General features: G+C 43.3%; 1 protein-coding gene across 2 annotated transcripts in view; it reads right to left on the bottom strand.

Annotated features, from left to right (window-relative positions):
- Nucleotides 1-1,775: 1,775 nt before the first annotated feature.
- The window catches only part of ncam2 (neural cell adhesion molecule 2), a 401,438-nt gene continuing 377,866 nt past the window's right edge, over nt 1,776-25,347 (bottom strand). The window contains exon 16 of one of the 2 annotated variants that reach the window (XM_060929766.1): nt 1,776-2,830. In XM_060929766.1, coding sequence (XP_060785749.1) covers nt 2,715-2,830 — 116 coding nt within the window. In that variant the 3' untranslated portion in view covers nt 1,776-2,714. Of the gene's footprint in view, nt 2,831-3,320; nt 3,402-25,347 lie in introns of those variants that run through there. The other variant, XM_060929767.1, reaches the window with a different exon arrangement.

Raw genomic sequence — 25,347 nt, 5'->3', positions numbered from 1 at the left:
TAGATCCAGTGATTCATGAGTGCATCAAGCTTTAAAATGAATGACTGAATACAACCTGGTTGGACTGATTTAGTTTGTTTCTTTCCCTGAAAAAGAAAAGCTTATTTATAAGTAGTGTGATCATTTGGAATGGCTAACAATAAAACAACAGACCCATTTCATTTGCTGGAATCAATTCCAGTTGGAACAGTCAACAAAAAAACATTCCACTCTTGTAAAGAATTAAGTGTCATTCGGACTGAAAGGCTTCTGTCAGTATCATTAAAGCAATGCAATTTTCTAGTGTTTTGCTACCTAAATAATCTGTGGTTCAAAAATGAGATCTCCATTTTTTCTGAACTGTATAAAGGATAATTTTCAGCTTCTAATATGTTATTGGAAATGAATATGTATCTTGAAAAGCACTGAGTTCAGTTGTAGGTAAGATTAGAATCAATGCTTAAGATATTTACAGTCCAGAAATGTCTCACAGATACAGTACAAGCTATTGTGGTTTTTCACCTGACGTCACAGGGTCACGTGACGCCCCAGTGTCCGCCATTTTGAAGGTCAAGCTAGCTAACGTCAACATCATTGTAGCTAGTATGTTACTGTAGCAATGTTTACGTTCAGTCATTTGGATGACTGTTAAAACCTTTCAGTCTCAAGTTTTTCCTTTACTGTATTTACTAGTTTACTGAGCTAGCGCGCTCGGGCAGGCTGGGAGCTAGCGCGCTCCGGCGCCGGAGCGCGCTAGCTCCCAGCTTGCCCGAGCGCGCTAGCTCAGTAAACTAGTAAATACAGTAAAGGAAAAACTTGAGACTGAAAGGTTTTAACAGTCATCCAAATGACTAAACGTAAACATTGCTACAGTAACATACTAGCTACGATGTTGTTGACATTAGCTAGTGCTAACAGCTAGCTGCTAGTACACTGCTACAACACAGATACCAACCTTAATAATACAGTTCTTGGTCATTGCCTGGTAACAGCAAATTTATAACGGGCCATGTCTCAACAGACTAAGAAGTTATTTCAATGACATTTAATAACATTTTGTTTATCCTGAGGACCAAAAGTAAATGAAAATGTGAACAAACCTTAGCTGTAATAAGATGGCGACCACCGGCTCCAGGGACGACCCGCTGATGTAGGCATGTTACCCAGCCTGACACAAAAATATTTGTAGGCATCCAAACTCTTATACGCTTGCAGATCAATACCTGTGTATGGCGATGGGTTTTTAATGACATAGGTATACAGATCATGTGGGCCGAAGTCAGGTAAAGACGAGGGCTTCGTGTACTTCCGTACGTCAGTGAACAATCCTGGTGGAAGCAGGTAAACGTCGTTCTCCAAGCCTGCTAACCTCAATTTTTGCAAATACCTCTCCCTCTGCATTCAAACTGATTCGAGCCGTGACGTCCAAAATGGCAGCCTCACATGACTTGGTCACGTGGGTGAAAAACCTCAATTGTAATGCTTAAGTGTTTTCTTCTCAAAAATCTATTTAAAAGTGTAGTCTTTAGTGTTGAGCAACTTGTCTTTGTAAAGATCATGGCAAAATTGTTAGGGCTGTGCATACATGTTTTGTCAGTTCATCACTAAGTGGCTGTCCCTGGATTTTGCAAAAGCTTGATGGTGACACTAATATTTCTTGTGACCTTTTTTTTTTTATTTTTACATAAAAATACTTTCAGAAATTGTACTTAATGTGTTCATTCATTAGGAAAATTGTATAAAGGAAGTGCAGAACCCAAATGCAGTCTTTATTATGTAAATAAATAAGCTACATTTTGTTGAGTTTTAGGACCTATTATTGAACCATTAATGCTAGTTACATTCCAATTTATTTTCACTGCTTCACAGATAAACATATGCACAGTTAGTTACACTTTCACTTGGGTCAGAAACTATGGTTAGCTTATTCTCTTGTTCTCACACCATTAAAATGCACTGTTTAGCGATGCAATAAAATTAAACCATCTCCTCATCCATGCAAAACAGGAAGTTTCAATTGCTTTTATATTTTTCATCAGCAAAGCACACTATTCTCCTAACGCTAATGCTATGTGCAGAAAATGAAAAGGAATTTGTACACCATAATTGTGGTGTTACTCTTGTGATCATATAAAAGGGACAGATCCTGGTTTATATAAAACTCAGTAAGGGCCAGTTCATTCATGTATGATGTGCATGAAATCCTATTTGACATTATTCATTGTGTACTGAGTGGTACAGAAATATGTGAATCTGCAGGATTAAATGTCGTCACTCCAGTGATAGAATGACCCATATTTTACCCAGTGATAAAATCTATACAAACTAAGCCATGACTGGACCTTTATGTCTCTGTATCTCTTTGTGTATGAAGAACATACAAGTGCTCAGATTTAATAAAAAATTTCACACTGGATTTATAGTCTAATGTTAAAGCGATTACCACACTCACAGAAACAGTGCGAACAATGTGGTCTGTTTCAATGCAACAGAGGACTGTTCAGTATACAGAATGGTCCATAATGCTGAAGCACAGAAATGGGAATGAAACATTAGCCATCAACTAAGAGTGGCTGCAGGTCAGTGCTATCACGTGCACTGGTGCAATCAGCTGGCATTGCTAAGAATCAGTAATCTCCCCAAGAGGCTAGACTCATTTGTGGAAAAACTGGAGGTAAGTCCCTGGCTCAGTCTTTGAGTCTGTTCCCCAGTGGCAGAGTGAAGATGGGATGACATCAACAGAGACACAAATACAGAGTGAGTGACAGTGCAGCTCCGATGAGTGTCACTGTTCGAGCAGAGTGAAGTGTGGGATTTCCATGTCCAGTTGGAGGAGGCTTACAACACTGATCTGCAATGGGATGGAGGAATCAGTTTGGAAAAAAGGGAGAGGAGGTAGCAGATGCCAGTACGAGATGAGGGATTAAAAGAGTTACAGCAAAAATCATTATTCAGATAGATAAACAGATAAGAGGAAGGGAAGGGAAGACACCAGACACATGGTGTAATAAAGAAAGATTTGAGCAAAATACATATTGAAATCAAGGTAGATGGGCAGCTCAAAACAGGATTTATTTAAAAGAGGTTTGGCATAAGTGGAAAAGGAAGCATTGCAATCAATAAGTGTTTTTATTTATTGTTAAGGAAGGAGTATATAGGAGTGAAGAGAAGGGATTTTAGTGCCAGTTCATAGCAAAACAAAGAGCCCAGCGATTTGTGTTGTGGTCCCGAGTGCAATGCATTATGCATTAGGTGGGAATAGAAGAGAAGGATTGTTTAGAGGGAACCAGAAAAGAGGCAACACAATAGAATTATAAATAAGAGCACATGGAAGCAGGGATGGAGGTAGAATATGAAAAAAAGAAGGGAAAGGAGGGAGGGAGAAGATGGGAAAAAATGCCTGATTAGCAGTCAAATCAACCCTAGTGAAGAACACACACACACACACACACACACACACACACACACACACACAAAATACCCATGTATGGTTACTGTCACATATCACAAGTCGTTATTCTGACTGGGACTGTAATTACCAGGTGGTAGGTGCCTGTTCAGGCTGGCCCTATTGGCATATTACTAAGCCTGTTTCAACAGAGTTCAAAAACAAATTGTTAGTAATGATCCTAACAATTTTCATTAGTGTTGCAAAGCAACAACATTCAACTCATAGAAGTCGAAGACTAATTCTGCCCTGCTCAAAGTGGCTCCACACATCCAGTACTGTATCTTGTTGAAATATGTAACAGATTATACATGAATTGTTAACTATAGATGGAGAATATGGCTAGAAGCAAGCTAGTGGTATAACAGGAAATTCTGGCACCTAAAGATAAAGCTGACCTGAAAAATGGGGGGAGGGGAGTATTGAAATCAGTACGTCTTTGATGTTTTGAGTATTGTATAGAAAATAATCAAAATACAGAACAACCTATGAATGAAAAGGCGTGTCAGTTTACAATCATTTAGCACAAAAGTATTTTCAGACAAGTCTTTCAACACAAAATTTAAAATTATTTAGCACAACTCTAAAGTCCTTTCACACAAGTTCTAAGTACATTTAATCTTTATTATAAATACCTACTGATCGTGTTTAAAGATGTTTGATGGATTTTTTAAGTAGAAGTTGCTGAGATTCCAGCTGAATACAAGCGATTGTATTTCGCCACTCTGCCATACTGAAACCGCTGGTTGATGAAGCCTGTATGCTAGTCACCAATTCTCCCTCCAAACAATTTAACACAGTACACCAGTTCAGCTACAGTCGACTTCCAGGTTTGTAAGATATATGTGACAAATAAAGGCTTCTAATTCTAAAAATCTAATCAGAAATGTTCTGTAACCATGTGATTTATACTGGCAACAAAATACGTGAATCCATAGACTTCACTTTTATGAAGTTTAAATCTCACTCGGCTAGAAAATGCATATGCAGTACTGACACACATACTAGTAAACAATCCCATTGCCATAGCAACACCATCTTACTTATCTCTTGAGAGATTTGTTTTTCTCTGAAAAAAATTTCAATTAAATGTTGTATTTTTCTAATTTTTTCAGTGCGAGAAGAAAGCGACTTTGCCAAAAGGTGGATTTTTTCTATCTCCCCCCCCCCCTTTATTTTTTTTTTAATTATTTTTAAAAAACTAATCTTTACAAAGGGTGCCAATAATCATAGAGGGCACTGTATATACACAGTGCCAGTCAAAAGTTTGGACACGTACTCATCCATAAGTTTTCTGTATTTTTACTATTTTCAACATAATACTGAAGACATCAAATACAAATACTCATGTTTTCCTCACATCAAAACTAGGAAATAACACATTGGACATATATGGAATTATGTAGTAAACAAAAAAAGCATTAAAAAACAAAATATGTTTCCTATTTTGGATTCTTCAAAATAGTCAGCATTTACCTTGACGCTTTACACACTATTGCCATTATCTTAACCAGCTCCATGAGGTAGTCACCTCGAATGGAATTCTTTTCAATTAACAGGTGCCTCATCAAAAGTTAATCAGTGCAATTTCTTAATTCGAGATCATCAAACATATTACATAAACATTTTATTATTAGTAAATAATATAGAGAGTAAATAGCCCTATTCTACAACTGTAGTAACCCATATTATATCAAAAACCACTTAACTAAGTAAAGAGAAATGAAAGTCCATCATTGCTTTAAATATGAAGTGTCTTTTAATGAATAAAAATAAAGTAAAACATTAAATTAGAAGGTGCGTCCAAACTTTTGACTGGTACTGTACACAGATCATACTGTCTCAGAAAGCAGAGTCTTAGTCTCTCGATATGGAACTCTGAAATATTATTTTTGTTAATGTTATTAAATATGAATCAATCTTTATGAGCATGACAAATACCATACAATAAAATAAGTAGGACAAATATCTACTCTTTATAATATGCTGAGATTCTCGATGTTGCTGTATATATATATAAGAATATGCCCTTTTTATATCGATCTTTATTTTATTATTAATGTAATATTGAGGATAAATGATAAAGGATAACAAATCAGGAGAGTCACTGGTTTTGGTTAACTGATTACATTGTTTTTAATGTTAATGTATTTTTCTACCTGTAGAGTTGTGACACTATCACTTTAAATCAGATAGGCCACAATTGGAAGACGCCACTAGGTGGTGACCCCAGGTGTTGATTTATATATTGCCTGTTATCCATGAAGGAACACACTAGGTAAATAAACATCCAATGGACTTGTATCCTACACTGTGGTTTGCTCCAGCTTCTTTACATGGTGTCAGAAGTGCGCAGATATGGCTCAAGGACTGCGTCGTATTGACCCCTTGGTTTTTGATGACAACTGGCGAAAGTTTGAAAAGGAATGGAGGATATATTGCAACGTGGGACTGGCAGACAAATCCAAGAAAGTGCAAGCTTACATGCTACTGAACCTCGCTGGCCCTGAGGCTGTTGAAAAATCGGAATCATTTATCTTTGGAGAAGAGGAAAGTCATGAAGATCCGGAGGTATTGCTGAAAAAGTTTGCAGATTTGTGCTTGCCAGCAAAAAATGTCATCATGGACAGGCATGCTTTTAATGCTGCTAGCCAAAAACCCGGTGAGTCAGTTCAGACTTACGTCTCTACTTTGAAAATATTAGCTAATGCTGGGCATACACTGTGCGATTTTTGGCCCGATTTTGACACGATTTTCACTCGTGCGACTATTTTGGAGATCGGGCTGAGTTTTGGCTCAGTCGTGCATCTCGGATCGTGTAGTATACATGGGGTAACGACAAGCGATTAACACCTCACGACCTCCTCCCGATCAATCGGATGAAAATCAAACCTGTTTGAAATCCTGGTCGCCCATCGTGAGGCTATCACAGTGACTACGTTTACATGCACATCCAAATCGAGCTGCTGTCGGTAATCGAGCTGAAGGTCCCAGCAGGGTGCCAGAGAAATCCAATCCTACATGCACACGATGAAATCGAGCTATTGTGTGAGGTGCATTGTGCACCCGAGCCACAGGTGGCGCTACACGCCCCATCGTGTTGGTACACTTCCGATTGTCATCATGAAGAAGAGCTATTCAAGAGTATAAACAAAGTTATCAGCAGTGTTGCCAGATACTACTGACGTTTTCCAGCCCAAAACATGTTCAAATTCGCCAAAATGCACTTAAAACCGCCCAATCTGGCAACACTGGCAGTTCTGTGTTCACAAGTTCCGTGCTCAAGCTGTTAGGCTTGCTCTAACAGACTGTATGGCTACAAACTGTCCTTGCAGACCGCTGTTTTGTAAGACAACTTATTTTGCACAATTGTATATTTTTCTAAAGTCCATTTTTTGCTTACAATTTAACTTATGTCTTAATAAACACACAAAAAGTTCAATTGTTTTGTTTTTATTGACATTCTTCAGATGTTGGACATATACACACACACATATATGTATATATATATATATATATATATATTATATATATATATATATATATATATATATATATATATATATATATACACACACACACACACAAATACAGTGACTTGTTTATGTACACAATTCACAGCTATGCAACAGCTGTACAGATGTATTTGGTGATATAGTAAGTGAGCTAAATTTTAACAGTGCAAACAATGCCATAAAAAGAAAAGATTCATGCCGTTGTCATGCCGACTGAGGCTGTTGTGTTTCCCGCTTGTGGTCTCGTCACTCGTCACTTCCGGAAGGGGCAGTGCTGAAGTAAGTAGCTTGAATACGTAGCTCAATAGGGTATACATGCACTAAGTAGCTCGGCAGAAATCGCATAATCTAGGTCGTGTAGCTCGATTCCGAGAAATCAAGTTCGGTTCAATTTCAGCCGCATTAAGGTGTATACATGGCATTTTGAACTTCGATTTCAGTCGAGCAATGGCAGAAATTCGATTCTCTCTATGTGCATGTAAACACACTGAGTGAGTGCGTTTACATGCACATAGAGAAAATCGAATTTCTGCCGTAGTTCGACTGAAATCGAAGTTCTAAATGCCATGGAAACACCTTAGCTCGGCTGAAATCGAACCGAACTGGATTTCTCGTAATCGAGCTACGCGACCTAGATTATGTGATTGTAGCCGAGCTACTTAGTGCATGTAAACCCTATCGAGCTACGTAGTCGAGCTACTTACTTCAGCACTGTCCCTTCCGGAAGTGACGAGTGACAAGACCACAAGCGGGAAACACAACAGCCTCGGTCGGCATGACAACAGTAGTAGAAACGTGCACTTCTGGAGCAATGAGGAGATAGAGTTCATGCTCATTCAGCTTAAGGAGTTGAAAAAAAAAATTAAAAAAAAAAAAAATTATATATATATATATATATATATATATATATATATATATATATATATATATCTTGATGTTGCTGTCAGTGCTTAATTTGTGAAGTGGGAGGTCCCGGAACACAGGAGGTGGGTGGGTCCGGTGACTCAAAAAAAAAAAAAAAGGCGGGGGTGGTTTACTATAACTTTACGAACACGCCTATTGTGTGTGTAAAAAAAAAATAATAATCAGACATTATGATCTTAGAAAATGCTTTAGTGACGAACAATTACAGACAGTAATATGTCGTGATATTATGTTATAAAATATTTTTTATTAGGCTATATATTGAATTATATATTAAATTTATCTTCTAAAATAACAGACTGTACTTATATCACAACCGGTTTATTTCACCATTGGAGATCAGATCACACAAGACATGAGTTAAATGACTCATTTTAAGGATTTAAGTAGGGTATTTAAAAGCAGTGCCCGTGGGACTTTGTGGCTCAGGTGGATAAGGCGCCATACCATAAATCTGGGGACCCAGGTTCGATTCCAACCTGCGGTCATTTTCCAAGCCCTCCCTGTTTTTCTCCTGCTCATTTCCTGTCTCTACACTGTCCTATCCAATAAAGGTGGAAAAAGCCCCCCAAAAAAGAATAATTTAAAAGCAGTGCCAGCAAACATAAGTGCAATCAATTCAAGTAATAGTTAAGAAATAAAGGGTTTACAAAACAATTTGGAGAATTCATTTTAAAAATTTGAGTAAGCTTTCTTGTTTTTTTGCCATTTTTTCCACAGTGCAAGCTAATGGCTACAAAAAACCCGGTGTTCTATTGAGCGGAAGTATACACCCCATGTCCCTCCCTCTTCCCCTTTCGCATAGATTTTGTGGATGTCATAGGAGAGAAATCAACAACAGATCTCAAAATCAAAACCGAACACTAAAATTTTTATTTACTTATTTAATTTATTGTTTGATTTTTTCCTTTTGTGATGGTCACGGAGGTGATCTGATCCATTTAAATAGTTGCCGGAACACCGAATGAAATGAAAATAGCTGCCGGATCCGACAACGGAGGTTACAGATCTTGTTCCATCATGTTCCGGCTCAAATTAAGCCCTGGTTGCTGTCCTTGTCGTCGTTCTTCTTGTGAACACGGAACTGATAACTTTGTTTATACTCTTGAATAGCTCTTCTTCATGACGACAACTGGAAGTGTACCAACACGATGGGGCATGTAGCGCCACCTGTGGCTCGGGTGCACAATGTACCTCACACAATAGCTCGATTTCCTTGTGTGCATGTAGGATTGGATTTCTCTGGCACCCCTGCTGGGACCCTTAGCTCGATTACAGACAGTAGCTTGATTTGGATGTGCATGTAAACGCACGGACTGTTGAAGCAGTGTCACGAGCCGATTTACCTCAACCTGTCACACTACACATGCGCGAACACAGATACGGAAGAGAAAACGGAGACTTCCGGTCTCCTCTTCTTCTTTTTCACGTTGCAGTTCCAGATACAAGAATCCGACGAGTCATGTATGGAAGTACAGCGTGAGCAGTCAGATCGCATCCGAGCATCGGATCATATAGTGTGAGAACAGGAATCGTAAGCTACGTGCTGTTTACTCCTGCGATTCACTCGTACAGTGTGAGCAGCAGCTGAATACCGCGATTGAAAAAAATCGCACAGTGTATGCCTAGCTTAAGAAGTGTGACTTTGGTATACTCTGTGATGAGTTAATCAGGGATTGAATCGTTTGTGGCATAGAAAGGTGATTACATTCGCAAGCAACTATTACGTGAGAAGAATCTCACCCTGGAATTGGCAGTTAGCATGTGTATGCTTCATGAATAGTCTGAGAAAAGCTCAAGGGTGCTTAAAAAAGACGCTGAAGTGTGTGCAATTCTAAAGCCCAGTTGTGGCAGCTGCAACGGCCAACACTCCCCTGAGCGCAGTAAATGTTACGCATTTAACAAACAATGCAATAATTGTGGTAAACTTAACCATTTTGCCAAATGCTGCTGCTCAATACCATTAGGCCTACAGTCTGCAGCGCGATCGAAGGCCACATATCAGATCCGGAAATGAGTGACAGGCAGGGTAAATGAGCTGACCACCGAAATGGATAGGGTTTCTGGCGATACTTTTTATTGTGACACTGTTCACTTACCCACCAACAAGGGAGAAATCTTCACCACGGTGAAACTAAAAAATGGACTTGGCCAATTGAAAGTTAAAGTAGACACTAGTGCCAAATGTAATGTGCTGGCCAAACACATTCTGCATGATATTGACCATACAGTTTCTGTAAACACAGCAGAGAGAGTTAACCTAGTCGCATATGGTGGTGAAACAATAAACACAGAGGGAACAGCAATTTTGAACTGCATGCAGGGTCAGTTCAAATTTCATATTGTTAACAGAGATGTGAAGCCACTATTGGGGCTACAAGATAGTGTTAACATGGGACTCATACATCTCAGACCTGATGTCCATACTTTACAACAAGACGCATTAGAGTTGCGTGAATACCAAGACCTTTTTGACACCAATTCAATAGGTAAACTACCCATACTCTATCATATGAGACTGGCTCACACTGTTGTTCCCACAGTATGCGCACCACGCAAAGTTCCAATTGCCATGAAAGAAAAGGTCAAAGCAGAGCTAGATCGGATGACTGCCCTGGGTGTCATAACACCAGAAAATGATGCCACAGAATGGGTGTCGGCCATGGTTGCAGCCACAAAAAAAGACAGAACTGTTTGAATTTGCACTGACCCAGTGCACCTTAACAAGGCCCTGATCAGACCATGTCACCCTCAGAAATCAATTGATCAGATCATTGCAGACATGCCGGGTGCTAAGGTTTTCAGCATCCTGTATGCAAAATGTGGGTTTTGGCAAATCCCCCTCGATGATGCCTCCTCAACACTCACAACGTTTATGTCACCTTATGGTCGATACAGGTTCCTCAGAATGCTATATGGCATCTGTACAGGCAACAAAGTTTTTCAAAATGTAATGGAACAACTATTTGCTGGACAGCCTTGTGAGATTGTGGTGGATGACATTCTGATCTGGGGGCGTACACTACAAGAACATGATGATCACCTGAAACAAGTCTTGAACAGAATCCATGCCATCAACTTAAAACTAAACCCAGATAAATGTAAATTCAGAGTCAGCTCTGTCCAATATGTGGGCCATCTACTAACTGCTGACGGTGTTAAGCCAGACCCCAAGAAAACCAAAGCGGTCTGTGACATGGCGAAACCACAGGATAAGCATGCTGTACAGCAGTTCCTAGGCATGACAAATTATCTCTCAAAGTTCATCCCTCAGTACAGTGAATTCATTGGCCCTTTGAGACAGCTGATACACCAGGATGTTGAATGGAATTGGCATGAAGCACATGATGCAGCATTCAATAAGCTGAAACAAGCTGTAACAAACCCACCGGTCCTGCAGTTTTTTGATGCCTCAAGGCCAGTGGTCATATCAGCGGACGCTTCACAACATGGGCTAGGTGCAGTGTGCCTCCAACAAGGGAGGCCTGTGGCGTTTGCATCACGAGCTTTAACTCTGACTGAGTCCAGGTACGCTCAGATTGAAAGAGATGTTGGCACTGGTGTTTGCGACTAAGAAGTTCCATGATTTCATCTATGGCCGCCCTGTCATGGCTGAAACAGACCATCAACCATTAATAACCATTCTGAGGAAACCTCTACACACTGCGTCACCTCGCCTGCAAGGTATGATGTTGAAACTACATCGCTACAACCTTGATGTGATATACAAATGTGGGAAAGAACTGTATGTTGCGGATGCCTTATCACGTGCACACTTGCCTGTGACTGAGCCCCCACTTACTGATGATCTCTTGGAGGTTATGACCGTTCAGGTTCTCTCCTCTCGTTGCATAGATGAACTCAGGGATGCTGTGAAGAATGATCTCATCTGCCAACAGCTCTCTGATATCATCATGCAGGGTTGGCCAAAGACATGCAAGGAAGTGCCTCATGCACTGCGTCCCTTCTTTTCTATGAAAGAAGAGCTGACTGTTGACAGTGGGCTTATACTGCATGGACAAAGACTCATCATACCTGCATTGTTACAGAGGTTTTACGTCACACAGCTGCACCAGGGCCACCCTGGAGTTGAAGCTACTAAACGCAGGGCCAGAGAGACAATGTATTGGCCCTCAGTGTATGTAGACATTGAGAGGGAGGCATCTCACTGCACTGCCTGCAACGCTCTGACACCCCACCACACAAAGGAACCCCTGCTCCTCCACGATATTCCTGAGTTGCCGTGGTCGTTCACTGCAGCTGACATATTTGAATGGCAAGATAAAATGCACTTAGTACTGGTGGACTCTTACTCAGGGTGGTTTGAGCTAGACTACCTGCCAAACTTGAAAAGCACCACAGTGATTGCGAAATTAAAGCGACACTTCGCAACACATGGAGTCCCTCACACTCTCATGACTGATAATGGGACTCAGTTCATGGGTAAGGACTTTGTAGACTTTGCACATGCTTGGGACTTTAAACACATCCGTAGTAGTCCACATTACCCTCAATCCAACAGCCTTGCTGAGTGAGCAGTCCGATCAGCAAAGCACCTTCTGGAGAAGTGCTATCGTGATCGCACAGACATTCAAGCAGCCCTCCTGCATGCTCGCAACATTCCCCGTGCTGGACTTCCATCTCCTGCTCAGTGTCTACTATCAAGGAGGACCAGAACTTTCTTGCCAGCGACTAAAGCAATGTTGCAGCCAGCCGTCCAAACAAATGTCACTGCCACCATCAGAAAACACAGAATGAGGGGGAAAGCATATTATGACCGCACTGCCCAGCACCTCCCTGCATTAAACACAGGTCAAACAGTCAGGGTGCAGACTGCATGTGGTTTTGACTGGGTAGCAAAAGTGCAGGGCCCGGCTCTGCAACCTAACAGCTACACAATAACATCACAAGGTGCCACATACATCAGGAACAGAAGACATCTCCTTTGTGTTGATGAACCAACACAAACCATCACAGAAGAAGACATGCCACTAATGCCCTTTTCAGCACCATCTGACCCCAACACTGACCACAATGATGCACCACCACCTACACCGCCCCGTGCCACTCAGGTGGTCTCTACGGGTGATTCATCTGGCAGGCAACCAGTAGTGACACGTGCAGGAAGACTCAGCCAACCCAGCCAGCGATCAGGACTATGTCACTGAATAACCCACCCGTATCCTGAACATTGTGATTCCATGTGTGCAGATTCTGCATAATTGCTGTTGCTGAACCTATGTTATTGTTAGTGCCTTATCATGTTATGCTGATAGGCATTAATTATCAGTAGGCACTGAGTCATTATTAAGTCTTTTTGTCCAGTAGTTGTTACATATGTTTTAAACTTTTGTGTGCAGTGTAGTTGTCACATGTTTTAAACTTTTGTGTGCAGTGTTTTGTGTTGTGCTGATCTGAAAGAAAGGGGATGTAGAGTTGTGACACTATCACTTCAAATCAGATAGGCCACAGTTGGAAGACGCCACTAGGTGGCGACCCCAGGTGTTGATTTATATATTGCCTGTTATCCACGAAGGAACACACTTGGTAAATAAACATCCAGTGGACTTGTATCCTACACACTGTTGTCTGCTCCAGCTTCTTTACACCACCAATTCTGTGACAGTAGGTTTGGGCAATCTAAAATAAGTATGGAATGTTAAATTACCAGCCCGAAAGAAATTTGTGGCAAATATAGCCTAATACTTGAAGACTTTATGGCCCTATGTTTCTTTGCACTAAGTCAGTCCCCTTTGACACTCAATTACATTCTGCTTAATAATAGTATAGACAATGTCACTCAGTGATCTAGTGGGGACATCAGTATTGAGGGTATTCACTGAACATGATCTGGAATACCTCTTATCTCTACCACTATGCGAATAATATTTTTGAATATGGCATATTTATTTGGTCAACAACTATTTTCCAACATTGAAAAGAATTATGTATTTTGTCTCATAAACCATAGGGAATTTTTTCAAGTTGAATTACAGAGCACTTCTTTGACCTATAACAGCCAAATAGCCCTTACTTATATCATCCAATATAACACTCATTTTTAGGAAGGATAAAGAAGATGATCCCTCCTGATATTGAGTTATTGCCTGCTATAGACCTATTTCCTTAATGCCAGGAGATGCACAGATCTTAGCTATGATTCTGGTATTCAGACTCAAGGTCACCCTGACAAGCATCATCCACATACTGGGTTTATTAAAGTTTGATAAATTTCTAATAATATCATCAGTGTGATACACATCATATATTGCACTGAAGGAATGTGTAGAAAAATTACACAAATTATGTGTAGCACTCTAGTTTACACATTTTGTGTCACTATTTAATAAAATTGTGTTGGAAGAATTCAGCCTTATTTTTTATTTATTATTTATTTTTTACACATAGTTGCGTGTAGTTTTAAACTGAACACAGCCTGTGAATTTGTTCACAACATTCAACACAATACATGGAGACTGATCTGCTCCACACAAACTCAGTGTCAATATTTTACTGCATGAGCTACTTGATTTAGCTGAACAGCAGTTAATCCGTAGTCTGATAATGACATTGACTTGGCATTTTGTTTTCATTTTATTGTATACAGTTGTACATAAAATATAATATTTTATAATCATTTCACAATGTTAATTGCTAAAAAAATCCACAGCTCAGTGATCATTGAATGCCTCTGAACAGCCTCGGTTTCTCAGAGACAATGTAAATAACATTGCTAACAGATTCTCACTGGTGACAGCTTTCTTTTTTTTTTTAGGGATTGTTGCTCAGCTTGCAAAATGGAAATTTAACTTTTTGAGATTTTCTGTAGTTGTGTGCCATTTTTATTAATATTTAGTTTCTACTTGGTATTATTAAAGAGCCTGGCTAGAACTATAAGTTCTACTAATTATTCAGCATCATGAGATGGAATTTTTTTTTTCTTCTTGCTAACTAGCTAATTTTGCAATATCAGAATCACGGGGTGGCACGGTGGTGTAGTGGTTAGTGCTGTCGCCTCACAGCAAGAAGGTCTGGGTTTGAGCCCCGTGGCCGGCGAGGTCCTTTCTGTGCGGAGTTTGCATGTTGTCCGCATGGGTTTCCTCCGGGTGCTCCGGTTTCCCCCACAGTCCAAAGACATGCAGGTTAGGTTAACTGGTGACTCTAAATTGACCGTAGGTGTGAATGGTTGTCTGTGTCTATGTGTCAGCCCTGTGATGACTTGGTGACTTGTCCAGGGTGTACCCTGCCTTTTGCCCGTAGTCAGCTGGGATAGGCTCCAGCTTGCCTGCGACCCTGTAGAACAGGATAAAGTGGCTAGAGATGATGAGATGAGATGAGAATCAGAATCACCTTTATTGCCAGGTATGTGAACACACGAGGAATTTGAATCCGGTTTCACTTACCGGTAGCTCTCTTAGTACAAACAGATAAAAAGTGTAGACAAAAACAAAACAAAAAAAGTTATGTACATGTAGAAGGGTAAATATATGTACAGACAAGGGTATATATATTTTTAAATCTTTTTGTGCAAAATGGTGCATAGTGCAAGGATGACTTAGTAAATATAAATATACAGTGTGCGCAGAATGACGGTATGAGTGTGCAGGTATTTCACAGTTGATGTTACTGATATTTGAGTCCGGTTTTAGCTGTTCATCACAGAGACAGCCTGAGGGAAAAAACTGTTCTTGTGTCTGGTTGTTTTTGCGTACAGTGTTCTGTAGCGTCTCCCAGAGGGGAGAAGTTTAAACAATTTGTGACCAGGGTATGATGGGTCTGCAGAGATGCTACCTGCCCGTTTCCTGTCTCTGGACAGGTACAGGTCAACTGTGGCAGCGGGGGTGTGGCCAAGCGTCGGTCTGTGAATGGAGGGCGGAGTCAGGGAAGGTGAGTGGTCATGTCACTACACCTGTTGTCAATTAACGTGTGTTTGTATGTCTCCTCCAGTGACCACGCCCTATAAAAGGAGAGTGAGAAGAGGAGGTCGGCGCCGAGGGCTTGCTACTAGCCTGTGTGTGTATGTATGTGTCTGTGAGAGAGAGTCTGAGTTGTGTGCTGAAAAGCAGCAATAAAGGAAATGCAAGTCGCAAACAACCGCCTGCCATGCTTCTGTGCTCTACCCACATCAGAGTCTCGCTACAGTGGTGCCGAAACCCGGGAAGAGTGCAGAAAGGAACAGCCCCATGGAGTCCACGCCATTTAAGGACCTGATCCATGCCCTTGCCACAGCCCAGCAGAACCAGCACCAAGCACTGGTTGCCCTCCGAAAGGAGCAAGAACAACGGTTCGAAGCCTTGGTTCTGGCCCAACAGGAGGACCGCCAGGCGTTCCGGCACCTGCTCGCGTCGGCGGGGCCCACGACTGCCACTGGAGTGGACCCTCCCCACCTCACCCTAACAAAGATGGGTCCGCACGACGACCCAGAAGCCTTCCTCGCGCTCTTCGAGCAGAGAGTGGAGGCATGGGGTTGGCCAGTGGACCAGCGCGCCTCCTCCCCCTGCTGATGGGTGAGGCGCAACTGGCCACGCTGCAGCTCCCCACCGACAGCCGGCTCATGTATGCGGACCTGTGAAAAGCCATCCTCCAGCGTGTCGGCCGCTCCCCAGAGCAACAACGGCAACGCTTCCACTCGCTGCGCTTGGAGGAGGTCGGCCAGCTGTTCGTGTTCGGGCAGCAACTCCAGGACACCTGCCGGAGGTGGCTGAGGGCAGACGACCGTGACGCCGAGGGAGCGATCGACCTGGTGACACTGGAGCAATTCATCACACGACTTCCGGAAGGAACGGCAGAGTGGGTCCAGTGTCATCGCCTGGCGTCACGGGACCAGGCAATCAAGCTGGCGGAGGACCACATGGCAGCCGTTCTGACGGCAGGACGGCGTGTCTCCTCTTCTCCTCTCTCTTCTCCCTCTCTCCCTCTGCTTCCCATCTTCGCCCCATTCCCCCACCCCGGAGGTGGGGGCCGGCTCCCCCCCAGCCGGCCCGGCGCACCCGTGGTGTCCTCCCGTTTCCCCCTTCCTTGTCTGTGTCTCCTCCCCCTCAGGTGAGTGATGTCCATAACACCAGTGCAGAGGGAGAGCCTGGGCTGGTGTGCTGGCGCTGTGGGGAGCCGGGACATCTCCAACATCAGTGCTCCGTGATGGAGGTGGGCGTGGTGGTCCGGGTCCCCGATGGACCAGAAACTGCCCTCGATCGGGCCAGAGTGTATCGAATACCGGTAAGTGTCCAAGGGGATACATATCAGGCTTTGGTGGATTCTGGCTGTAACCAGACCTCAATCCACCAAACCCTGGTGCAAGGTGAGGTATTGGGGAAAGCATGAATGGTGAAGGTGTTGTGTGTGCACGGGGATGTTCACAACTACCCTTTAGTGTCTGTCCACATTCTATTTCGAGGGGAAAAACATAGTGTAAAGGCAGTGGTTAACTCTCGTCTCACCCACCCGCTAATTTTGGGGACTGATTGGCTGGGGTTTAAGGAATTAATGACGCACATAGTAAAGAGTGGGTCCTGACGTAATTCAGCTAGGGAAAGCCCCGGAGTAGCATTGGTGGGAGAAGCTGTCACAGAGCCATCTACGTCAGCACCACGTCAGGACGATACGCAGAGTGAGGAGCGCCCCGCCCCTCCTCCCTCTCTCGGGGATTCCCTTGGGGATTTCCCATTAAAGCAGTCGCGAGATGGGACTCTGCGGCATTCATTTGACCAAGTGAGAGTAATCGATGGTCAAATTCTCCAGCCAAATGCGACGCCGGCCTTCCCCTACTTTGCTATTATCAAGGATAGACTATACCGAGTGACACAGGACACTCAAACTGGTGAAAAAGTAACACAGCTGTTAGTTCCAAAGAGCTGCTGGGAATTCATATTCCAAGCGGCTCACTTTAATCCCATGGCCGGACACTTAGGGCAGGATAAGACACTAGCCCGAATAATGGCCCGGTTCTATTGGCCAGGGATTCACAGGGATGTCCGTCAGTGGTGTCCAGCATGCCGCAAATGCCAATTAATAAATCCCGCGGCCACTCCAAAAGCGCCTTTGCACTCTCTCCCTTTAATCAAGACCCCGTTTGAAAGAATTGGGATGGATCTCGTCGGGCTATTAGATCGGTCAGCACGGGGATATCGCTTTTAGTTCTGGTGGACTATGCAATTCGATATCCGGAAGCAGTGCCTCTCCGCAATATCTCAGCAAGCAGTATAGCAGAAGCACTCTTCCGCTTTATCTCCCGGGTCAGGATTCCGAAAGAAATCCTGACAGACCAAGGCACTACATTCATGTCACGCACACTACGCGAGCTGTATGGGTTACTGGGGATTAAGCCTATCCGCACCAGCGTCTATCGCCCACATACGGATGGCTTAGTAGAACAGTTCAATCAAATTCTCAAAAATATAATTCGGAAGTTTGTAAGCGAAGATGCACGTAATTGGGATAAGTGGCTCGAGCCCCTGTTATTTGCAGTACGAGAGGTCCCGCAAGCCTCCACAGGTTTTTCACCGTTCGAATTGTTATATGGGCGTAAGCCACGTGGCATTTTGGAAGGGCTACGTGAAAATTGGGAGGAGGGACCTTCACCTAGTAAGAACGAAACTCAATACGTTCTCTATCTGTGCACCAAACTCCACACACTCACCCACTTAACCCAGGAGAATTTGCGACAGGCGCAAGAACGTCAAGCCCAACTGTATGACGGGCACGCGCGTTAGAGAATTCACTTCGGGAGACAAAGTACTTGTATTACTGCCCACATCAAGCTCCAAATTGGTCACCAAGTGGCAAGGGCCCTTTGAGGTCACACAGTGAGTCGGGGACGTCAACTATGAGGTGAGGCGAATGGACGGGGTGGGGCATTGCAAGTGTACCACCTAAATCTATTAAAACGTTGGAATGAGGAGGTCCCCATGGCATTGGTGTCAATAATTCCAGAGAAGGCGGAGCTGGGGCCGGAGGTTCAAAAAAGAAAATTGATATCGCCCACCGTGCCGGTCCCCTGTGGAGACCACCTCTCCCTGACCCAGCTCACGGAGGTAGCCCAGTTGCAGAAAGAATTTTCCGACGTGTTTTCGCCCCTGCCTGGCCGCACCCACCTCATAGAACACCACATTGAGATGCTCCCGGGGGTGGTAGTGTGCACCCACCCTTACCGTCTGCCTGAACACACAAAAAAAAGGTGGTCCGGGATGAACTTGAAGCCATGCTCGAAATGGGCATAATCAAGGAGTCCCACAGCGACTGGAGCAGCCCAGTGGTCCTGGTCCCCAAGACCGATGGGTCAGTCCGGTTCTGTGTGGACTATAGGAAAGTCAACGGGGTGTCTAAATTTGACATGTACCCAATGCCTCGCATTGATGAGTTGCTCGATCGATTAGGCGCTGCTCATTTTTATTAGACAGACACTGGATTTAATGAAGGGATATTGGCAGATCCCCTTGACTCCTCTGTCCTGAGAGAAAATGGCCTTTTCCACACCGTTTGGCTTACACCAATTCGTCACACTTCCTTTTGGGCTGTTTGGGGCACCTGCTACGTTCCAGTGGCTTATGGACAGGGTCCTCCACCCCCACGCCACCTACACAGCCGCATATCTGGATGACATCATCATCTACAGTAATGACTGGCCGCAGCACCTTGAACACCTTAGGGCCGTCCTAAAGTCGCTGAGGCGGGTGGGTCTCACAGCCAACCCAAAGAATGTGCGATTGGGCGGGTGGAAGTACAGTATCTGGGTTTCCACTTGGGCCATGGGCAGGTGTGTCCTCAAATTAATAAGACGGCAGTGATTGCGGCCTGCCCGGGGCCCAAGACCAAAAAGGGGGTGAGACAGTTCCTGGGGCTGGCTGGCTACTATCAGAGGTTTATACCTAATTATTCGGATGTCACCAGCCTGCTGACTGATCTCACTAAAAAGGGAGCACCAGATCTGGTCCAGTGGATGGAGCAATGCCAACAGGCTTTCTTGAAGGTAAAGGCTGCACTGTGTGGGGGGCCACTGTTACACTCCCCTGACTTTTCTCTCCCCTTTATTTTGCAGACAAATGCATCGGACAGAGGGCTGGGGGCCATTCTGTCCCAGGAGGTGGAGGAGCATCCTGTGCTGTACATTAACTGGAAGCTGTCGATGCGGGAAGGCAGGTACAGCATGATTGAAAAGGAGTGCCTAGCCATCAAGTGGGCGGTCCTCGCCCTCCGGTACTACCTGCTGGGGCGCCCTTTCACCCTCTGTTCGGACCACGTACCTTTCTAGTGGCTCCACCGCATGAAGGATGCCAATGCGTGGATCACCCGTTGGTATCTTGCACTTCAGCCATTTAAATTCGAGGTGGTCCACAGGCCAGGGGCACAGATGGCGGTGGCAGACTTCCTCTTCCGTCAGGGGGGAGGAGTCAGCTTCAGGCCGGATGGCTCCCCGGGCGGTGGGGGTATGTGGCAGCAGGGGCATGGCCAAGCGTCGGTCTGTGAGTGGAGGGCGGAGTCAGGGAAGGCAAGTGGTCATGTCACTATACCTGTTGTCAATTAACGTGTGTTTGTGTGTCTCCTCCAGCGACTGCACCCTATAAAAGGAGAGTGAGAAGGGGAGGTCGGCGACAAGGGCTTGCTACTAGTCTTTGTGTGTATGTGTGTGTCTATGAGAGAGAGTCTGAGTTGTGTGCTGAAAAGCAGCAATAAAGGAAATACAAGTCGCAAACAACCGCCTGCCGTGCTTCTGTGCTCCACCCACATCAGAGTCTCGCTACACTAAGAATTACCTCATAAAGCCATGATAGCAGTCCTTTTAATACACATGCATTTACGAAAATGTAGTTCAGCTCTGGGTGGGACGGTGGTGTAGTGGTTAGCATGGTTGCCTCACAGCAAGAAGGTTCTGGGTTCGAACCCAGCAGCCGGTGAGGGCCTTTCTGTGTGGAGTTTGCATGTTCTCCCTGTGTCTGCGTAGGTTTCCTCTGGGTGCTCTGGTTTCCCCCACAATCCAAAAGACACGCAGTTAGGTTGATGTGGGGCAGCCTTGGGCTGAAGTGCCCTTGACCAAGGTACCTGACCCCTGACTGCTCCCTGGGTGCTCTAGTGTGGCTGCCCACTGCTCTGGGTGCGTGTGTTCACTGCTTCAGATGGGTTAAATGCAGAGGATGAATTTCACTGTACTTCAGGTGTGCATATGACAAATAAAGGTTTCTTCTTCTAAGAATGTTGGTGCATGAATGTGTAGCTGCAGCCTCATGTTACTTCAGTGTCTAGATTTTATGTTGGGCTTGGGGAAGGAAATGAGCTGTGACAGCAGTTCATACTTTGTGTAAAAATAATGTAAAAAAAAAGGTGGATGCTGCATTACCTGTCTAAATGTTAACATTTTATTAACTTATTATGCAGCAAAAAATTGTGTAAGGATCCTTTCTAAGAGTGCAACAAATTGCAGTTATTAGGATCAGTGGTGAAAGGGATTTTGATTGGGTGGAGCAGGGTCATAATTTTTGGCATGGTACTATTATTTAAAGCTCCAGCGCAAAGTGTTTTTTTTTTTTTAATTAAACTGAAACAATTGAGACGGGACAAAAATATGAGCAGCTGTCAGTTCTGCCCTGTTGTGAGTTGCCTAGGGAGGCATGATAACCAGCTTATGAATAAGGAAAAATGTGTTTTTGTATTGTAAACAGGGTGATAGTGGGTGAAACTGAGAGTGTATATTTTTCACTGATCTGTTTTTGTCAATCTTCTACTCTGTATTTCAGCTACCATGCTAACACAATAAGGTTTTTTGAATAAAGCATTTGACAGGCAGGTTGGGGGGGGGCACACACTGGAAGTGGCCAGGTGTGATAGCTTTGTTCTCTATGGTGTATTTTAGTAAGCTAACTACACCCAAAATAACAGACTGCCACTGAGCATCTGAGAGGCTTTGTTGTTCTACAGTACATAGTACTGAGTAAATGTGACAGTCATATTCATGTTAGTTTTATTTTCATTATGCTGATATTGTGGGGATAGTCAACTATGGCAGTCACATTCTAATTGTAATTAGTATTTAGACATACTATTTAGTGCATAGTACTGTATGTAGTTCAGGCCTCAGACTTGATTTCTCTCTAAATTTATATTCTCTGGGCATTCACAGCCTTGAGAATAATATGTTCAATTGAGAAGGATTCAGCAAAACCCACATTCGGAAATGTTCTTCTCCAAGTTGTTTGCAGCATTTTTCTACCTGAGAAAATTCTGAACTCGTACATCCAGCATCTTTAAGAACTCTAGTGCCCATGCTATTAGCAATAGTCAGCAGTGATTACAGTGAGCAGATGTATCAGACAAGGGTATCTCATCACCATGTTCAGCACTTTTATTAAACCTCTTGCTGAGGCCATTAGATTGAACTCTGGAATTTTCTCACTTTAAACTGATGACATAATTTATTACAAAATGTCACACCACACTGTCCCAATTGATTAAGTTGGTTATATTGTAAAATCAACTACTTCAAATCCCTAATGCTGCTCTCTAATGCAGGTTAAAATAATCTAATCCAATCATTGCCTTTTGATTGGGACCCTGCAGTTTTATTTGATCTTGTTACAGGTATATGAATCTTGATGACTTGAGCATTACGTCTTTACTATTAACCCCTAGGACGAGGACAATGTAAAATGGAAATGAAAATGTCACATCAGAGTTTATTCTATAAACTTGAAGAAAGACAGGGTTAACATGGCCAACATTGTTCCTACCAATACCTCCAAATACGCAGCCATGTTAACTGTGTTGTTCTTCAAAACCCTAGTTGTTATATTATACTGAGCATTGACCTGTAGAATGAATTGGGAATTAGATTTAAACATGACTTTCCCAAAGGACAGTTGGAATTATATCCAGAGCTATATCCCTCTTAACGTTAAGTCCAATTGGTTTGCAAAGAGACAATTTAAAACTGTGGATAAGCTGTTTGTCATCCCTCAAATATCATATAAATTTCCACAAGTATGAATTTTTAAATTGGGTGTGCACTTGCCTGTATATCAAGGAGTTGTGGAAAAAATATTCAGAAAGAAGATATCTGATATCATTTTTGCCATTTGATTCTCTAGTTCACATTGTTGGTACATTTTAGTATAGGTTGATGGTCAAAGGCATAAAATGTGGTTTACAATATATTGTACATGATATACAGTGCCTTGCAAAAGTATTCATACCCCTTGAGCTTTTTCACATTTTTCCACCTTACAACCACGAACTTAAAAGTTTTTTATTGAGATTTTATGTGATAGACCAACACAGAGTAGCACATATTGTGAAGTGAAACGAAAATGATAAATGGTCTTCAAAATTTTAAACAAATAAAAATCTGAAAAATGTGGTGTGCATTAGTATTCAGCCCCCTGTACTCTGATACCTATAAATACAATCCAGTGCAATCAATTGCCTTCAGAAGTCATCTAATTAGTTAACAGAGTCCTACTGTGTGTAATTTACTCTCAGCATAAATACACTTGTTCTGTGAAGGCCTCAGTGGTTTGTTAGAGAACACTGAAGAACAAACAGCATCATGAAGACCAAAGAACTCACCAGACAGGTCAGGGATAAAGTTCTGGAGAAGTTTAAAGCAGGGTTAAGTTATAAAAAAATATCCCAAGCTCTGAACATCTCAAGAAGCACTGTTCAATCCATCATTCAAAAATGGAAAAAGTATGGCACAACTGCAAACCTACCAAGACATGGCCGTCCACCTAAACTGACAGAGCGAGCAAGGAGAGCACTGGTCAGAGAAGCAGCCAAGAAGCCCATGATCACTCTGGAGGAGCTGCAGAAATCCACAGCTCAGGTGGGAGAATCTGTGCACAGGACAACTATAAGTCATACACTCCACAAATCTGGCCTTTTTGGAAGAGTGGCAAGAAGAAAGCCATTGTTGAAAGACAGGCATAAGACGCTATGTAGGGGACACAGCAAACATGTGGAAGAAGGTGCTTTGGTCAGATGAGACCAAAGTTGAACTTTCTGGCCTAAATGCAAAGCACTATGTGTGGTGGAAAACTAACACTGCTCATCACCCTGCACACACCATCCCCACTGTGAAACATGTGCCACTTTTCCACTACCAACGCGGCTGAGTTGGGCTGAGCCGTGCTGAGTTGGGCTGAGTCGAGCTGAGTGGGGCTGTTGGAGTTGCATTTCGACTACAACCGCGCTGAACCGTGCTGGCTGGAAGTGGGTGGACACATTGGGTGGAGTTAGCGAAAGTGGGTGGACGTCACCTGATGTCGTTAGGAGGCACAAACAGTGATATCAGTGACCTTTTAAGCGGTAGTCTCACAACCCGGAGAGTAAACAATAAACATGGAGGACATGGAGTCGTTAGTGTTGCTGGTCTTGGTGCTGTGGCTTGTTGTCGCCGACAACGCCAACAGATACTGGCAAGAGCGTATAGATGAGGCGAGGCGCATAAGGCTTCATAATTCTCGTAATTCTCCTTCTTCCGGGTTTACAGTGTTTACAGATCCCAGCGTGCTCACGGGGCGTGTGTGGGCGTGTGAGGACACTCCTCCTCACCAATCAGTGCACAGGGGAGTGTCTGCTCACGCCCCTAGCCTCACTCAGCTCGGTTTGGCTCGCTTCAGCCCTACTCCAAAACCGTGCAAGTTTTGGGCTGAGCAGGGCTGAAGCGAGCTGAGTTGTGCTGTTCTTAGATAGTCAAAACGCGAGCCGTGTCGGGCTGAAGTGAGCTGAAGCGAGCTGAAGTGAGCTGAAAAAGGGTAGTGGAAAAGGGCCAATGGTGGTGGCAGCATCATGCTATGGGGATGCTTTTCTTCAGCAGGGACAGGGAAGCTGGTCAGAGTTGATGAGAAGATGGATGGAGCTAAATACAGGGCAATCCTGGAAGAAAACCTGTTGGAGGCTGCAAAAGACTTGAGACTGGGAAGGAGATTCACCTTCCAGCAAGACAATGACCCTAAACATACAGCCAGAGCTACAATGGAATGGTTTAGATCAAAGAATATTCATGTGTTAGAATGGCCCAGTCAAAGTCCAGACCTAAATCCCATTGAGCATCTGTGGCAAGACTTGAAAATTGCTGTTCACAGACGCTCTTCATCCAATCTGGCTGAGCTTGAGCTATTTTGCAAAGAAGAATGGGCAAAAATTTCAGTGACTAGATGTGCAAAGCTGGTAGAGACATACCACAAAAGACTTGCAGCTGTAATTGCAGCAAAAGGTGGCTCTACAAAGTATTGATGCAGGGGGCTGAATACTAATTCACATCACATTTTTCAGATTTCTATTTATTTAAAATTTTGTAGACCATTTGTCATTTTCATTTCACTTCACAATTATGTGCTACTCTGTGTTGGTCTATCACATAAAATCTCAATAAAAAAAACTTTTAAGTTCGTGGTTGTAAGGTGGAAAAATGTGAAAAAGTTCAAGGGGTATGAATACTTTTGCAAGGCACTGTAATACAGTACGTTGGGGGTATCAAACTGATTTTAAGTAATG

This window comes from Neoarius graeffei, chromosome 9 (genome assembly GCF_027579695.1).
Source record: "Neoarius graeffei isolate fNeoGra1 chromosome 9, fNeoGra1.pri, whole genome shotgun sequence".
Taxonomy (NCBI): domain Eukaryota; kingdom Metazoa; phylum Chordata; class Actinopteri; order Siluriformes; family Ariidae; genus Neoarius; species Neoarius graeffei.
Note: the sequence above shows the minus strand (reverse complement) of the source record. Positions and strands in the feature narration are given on the sequence as shown.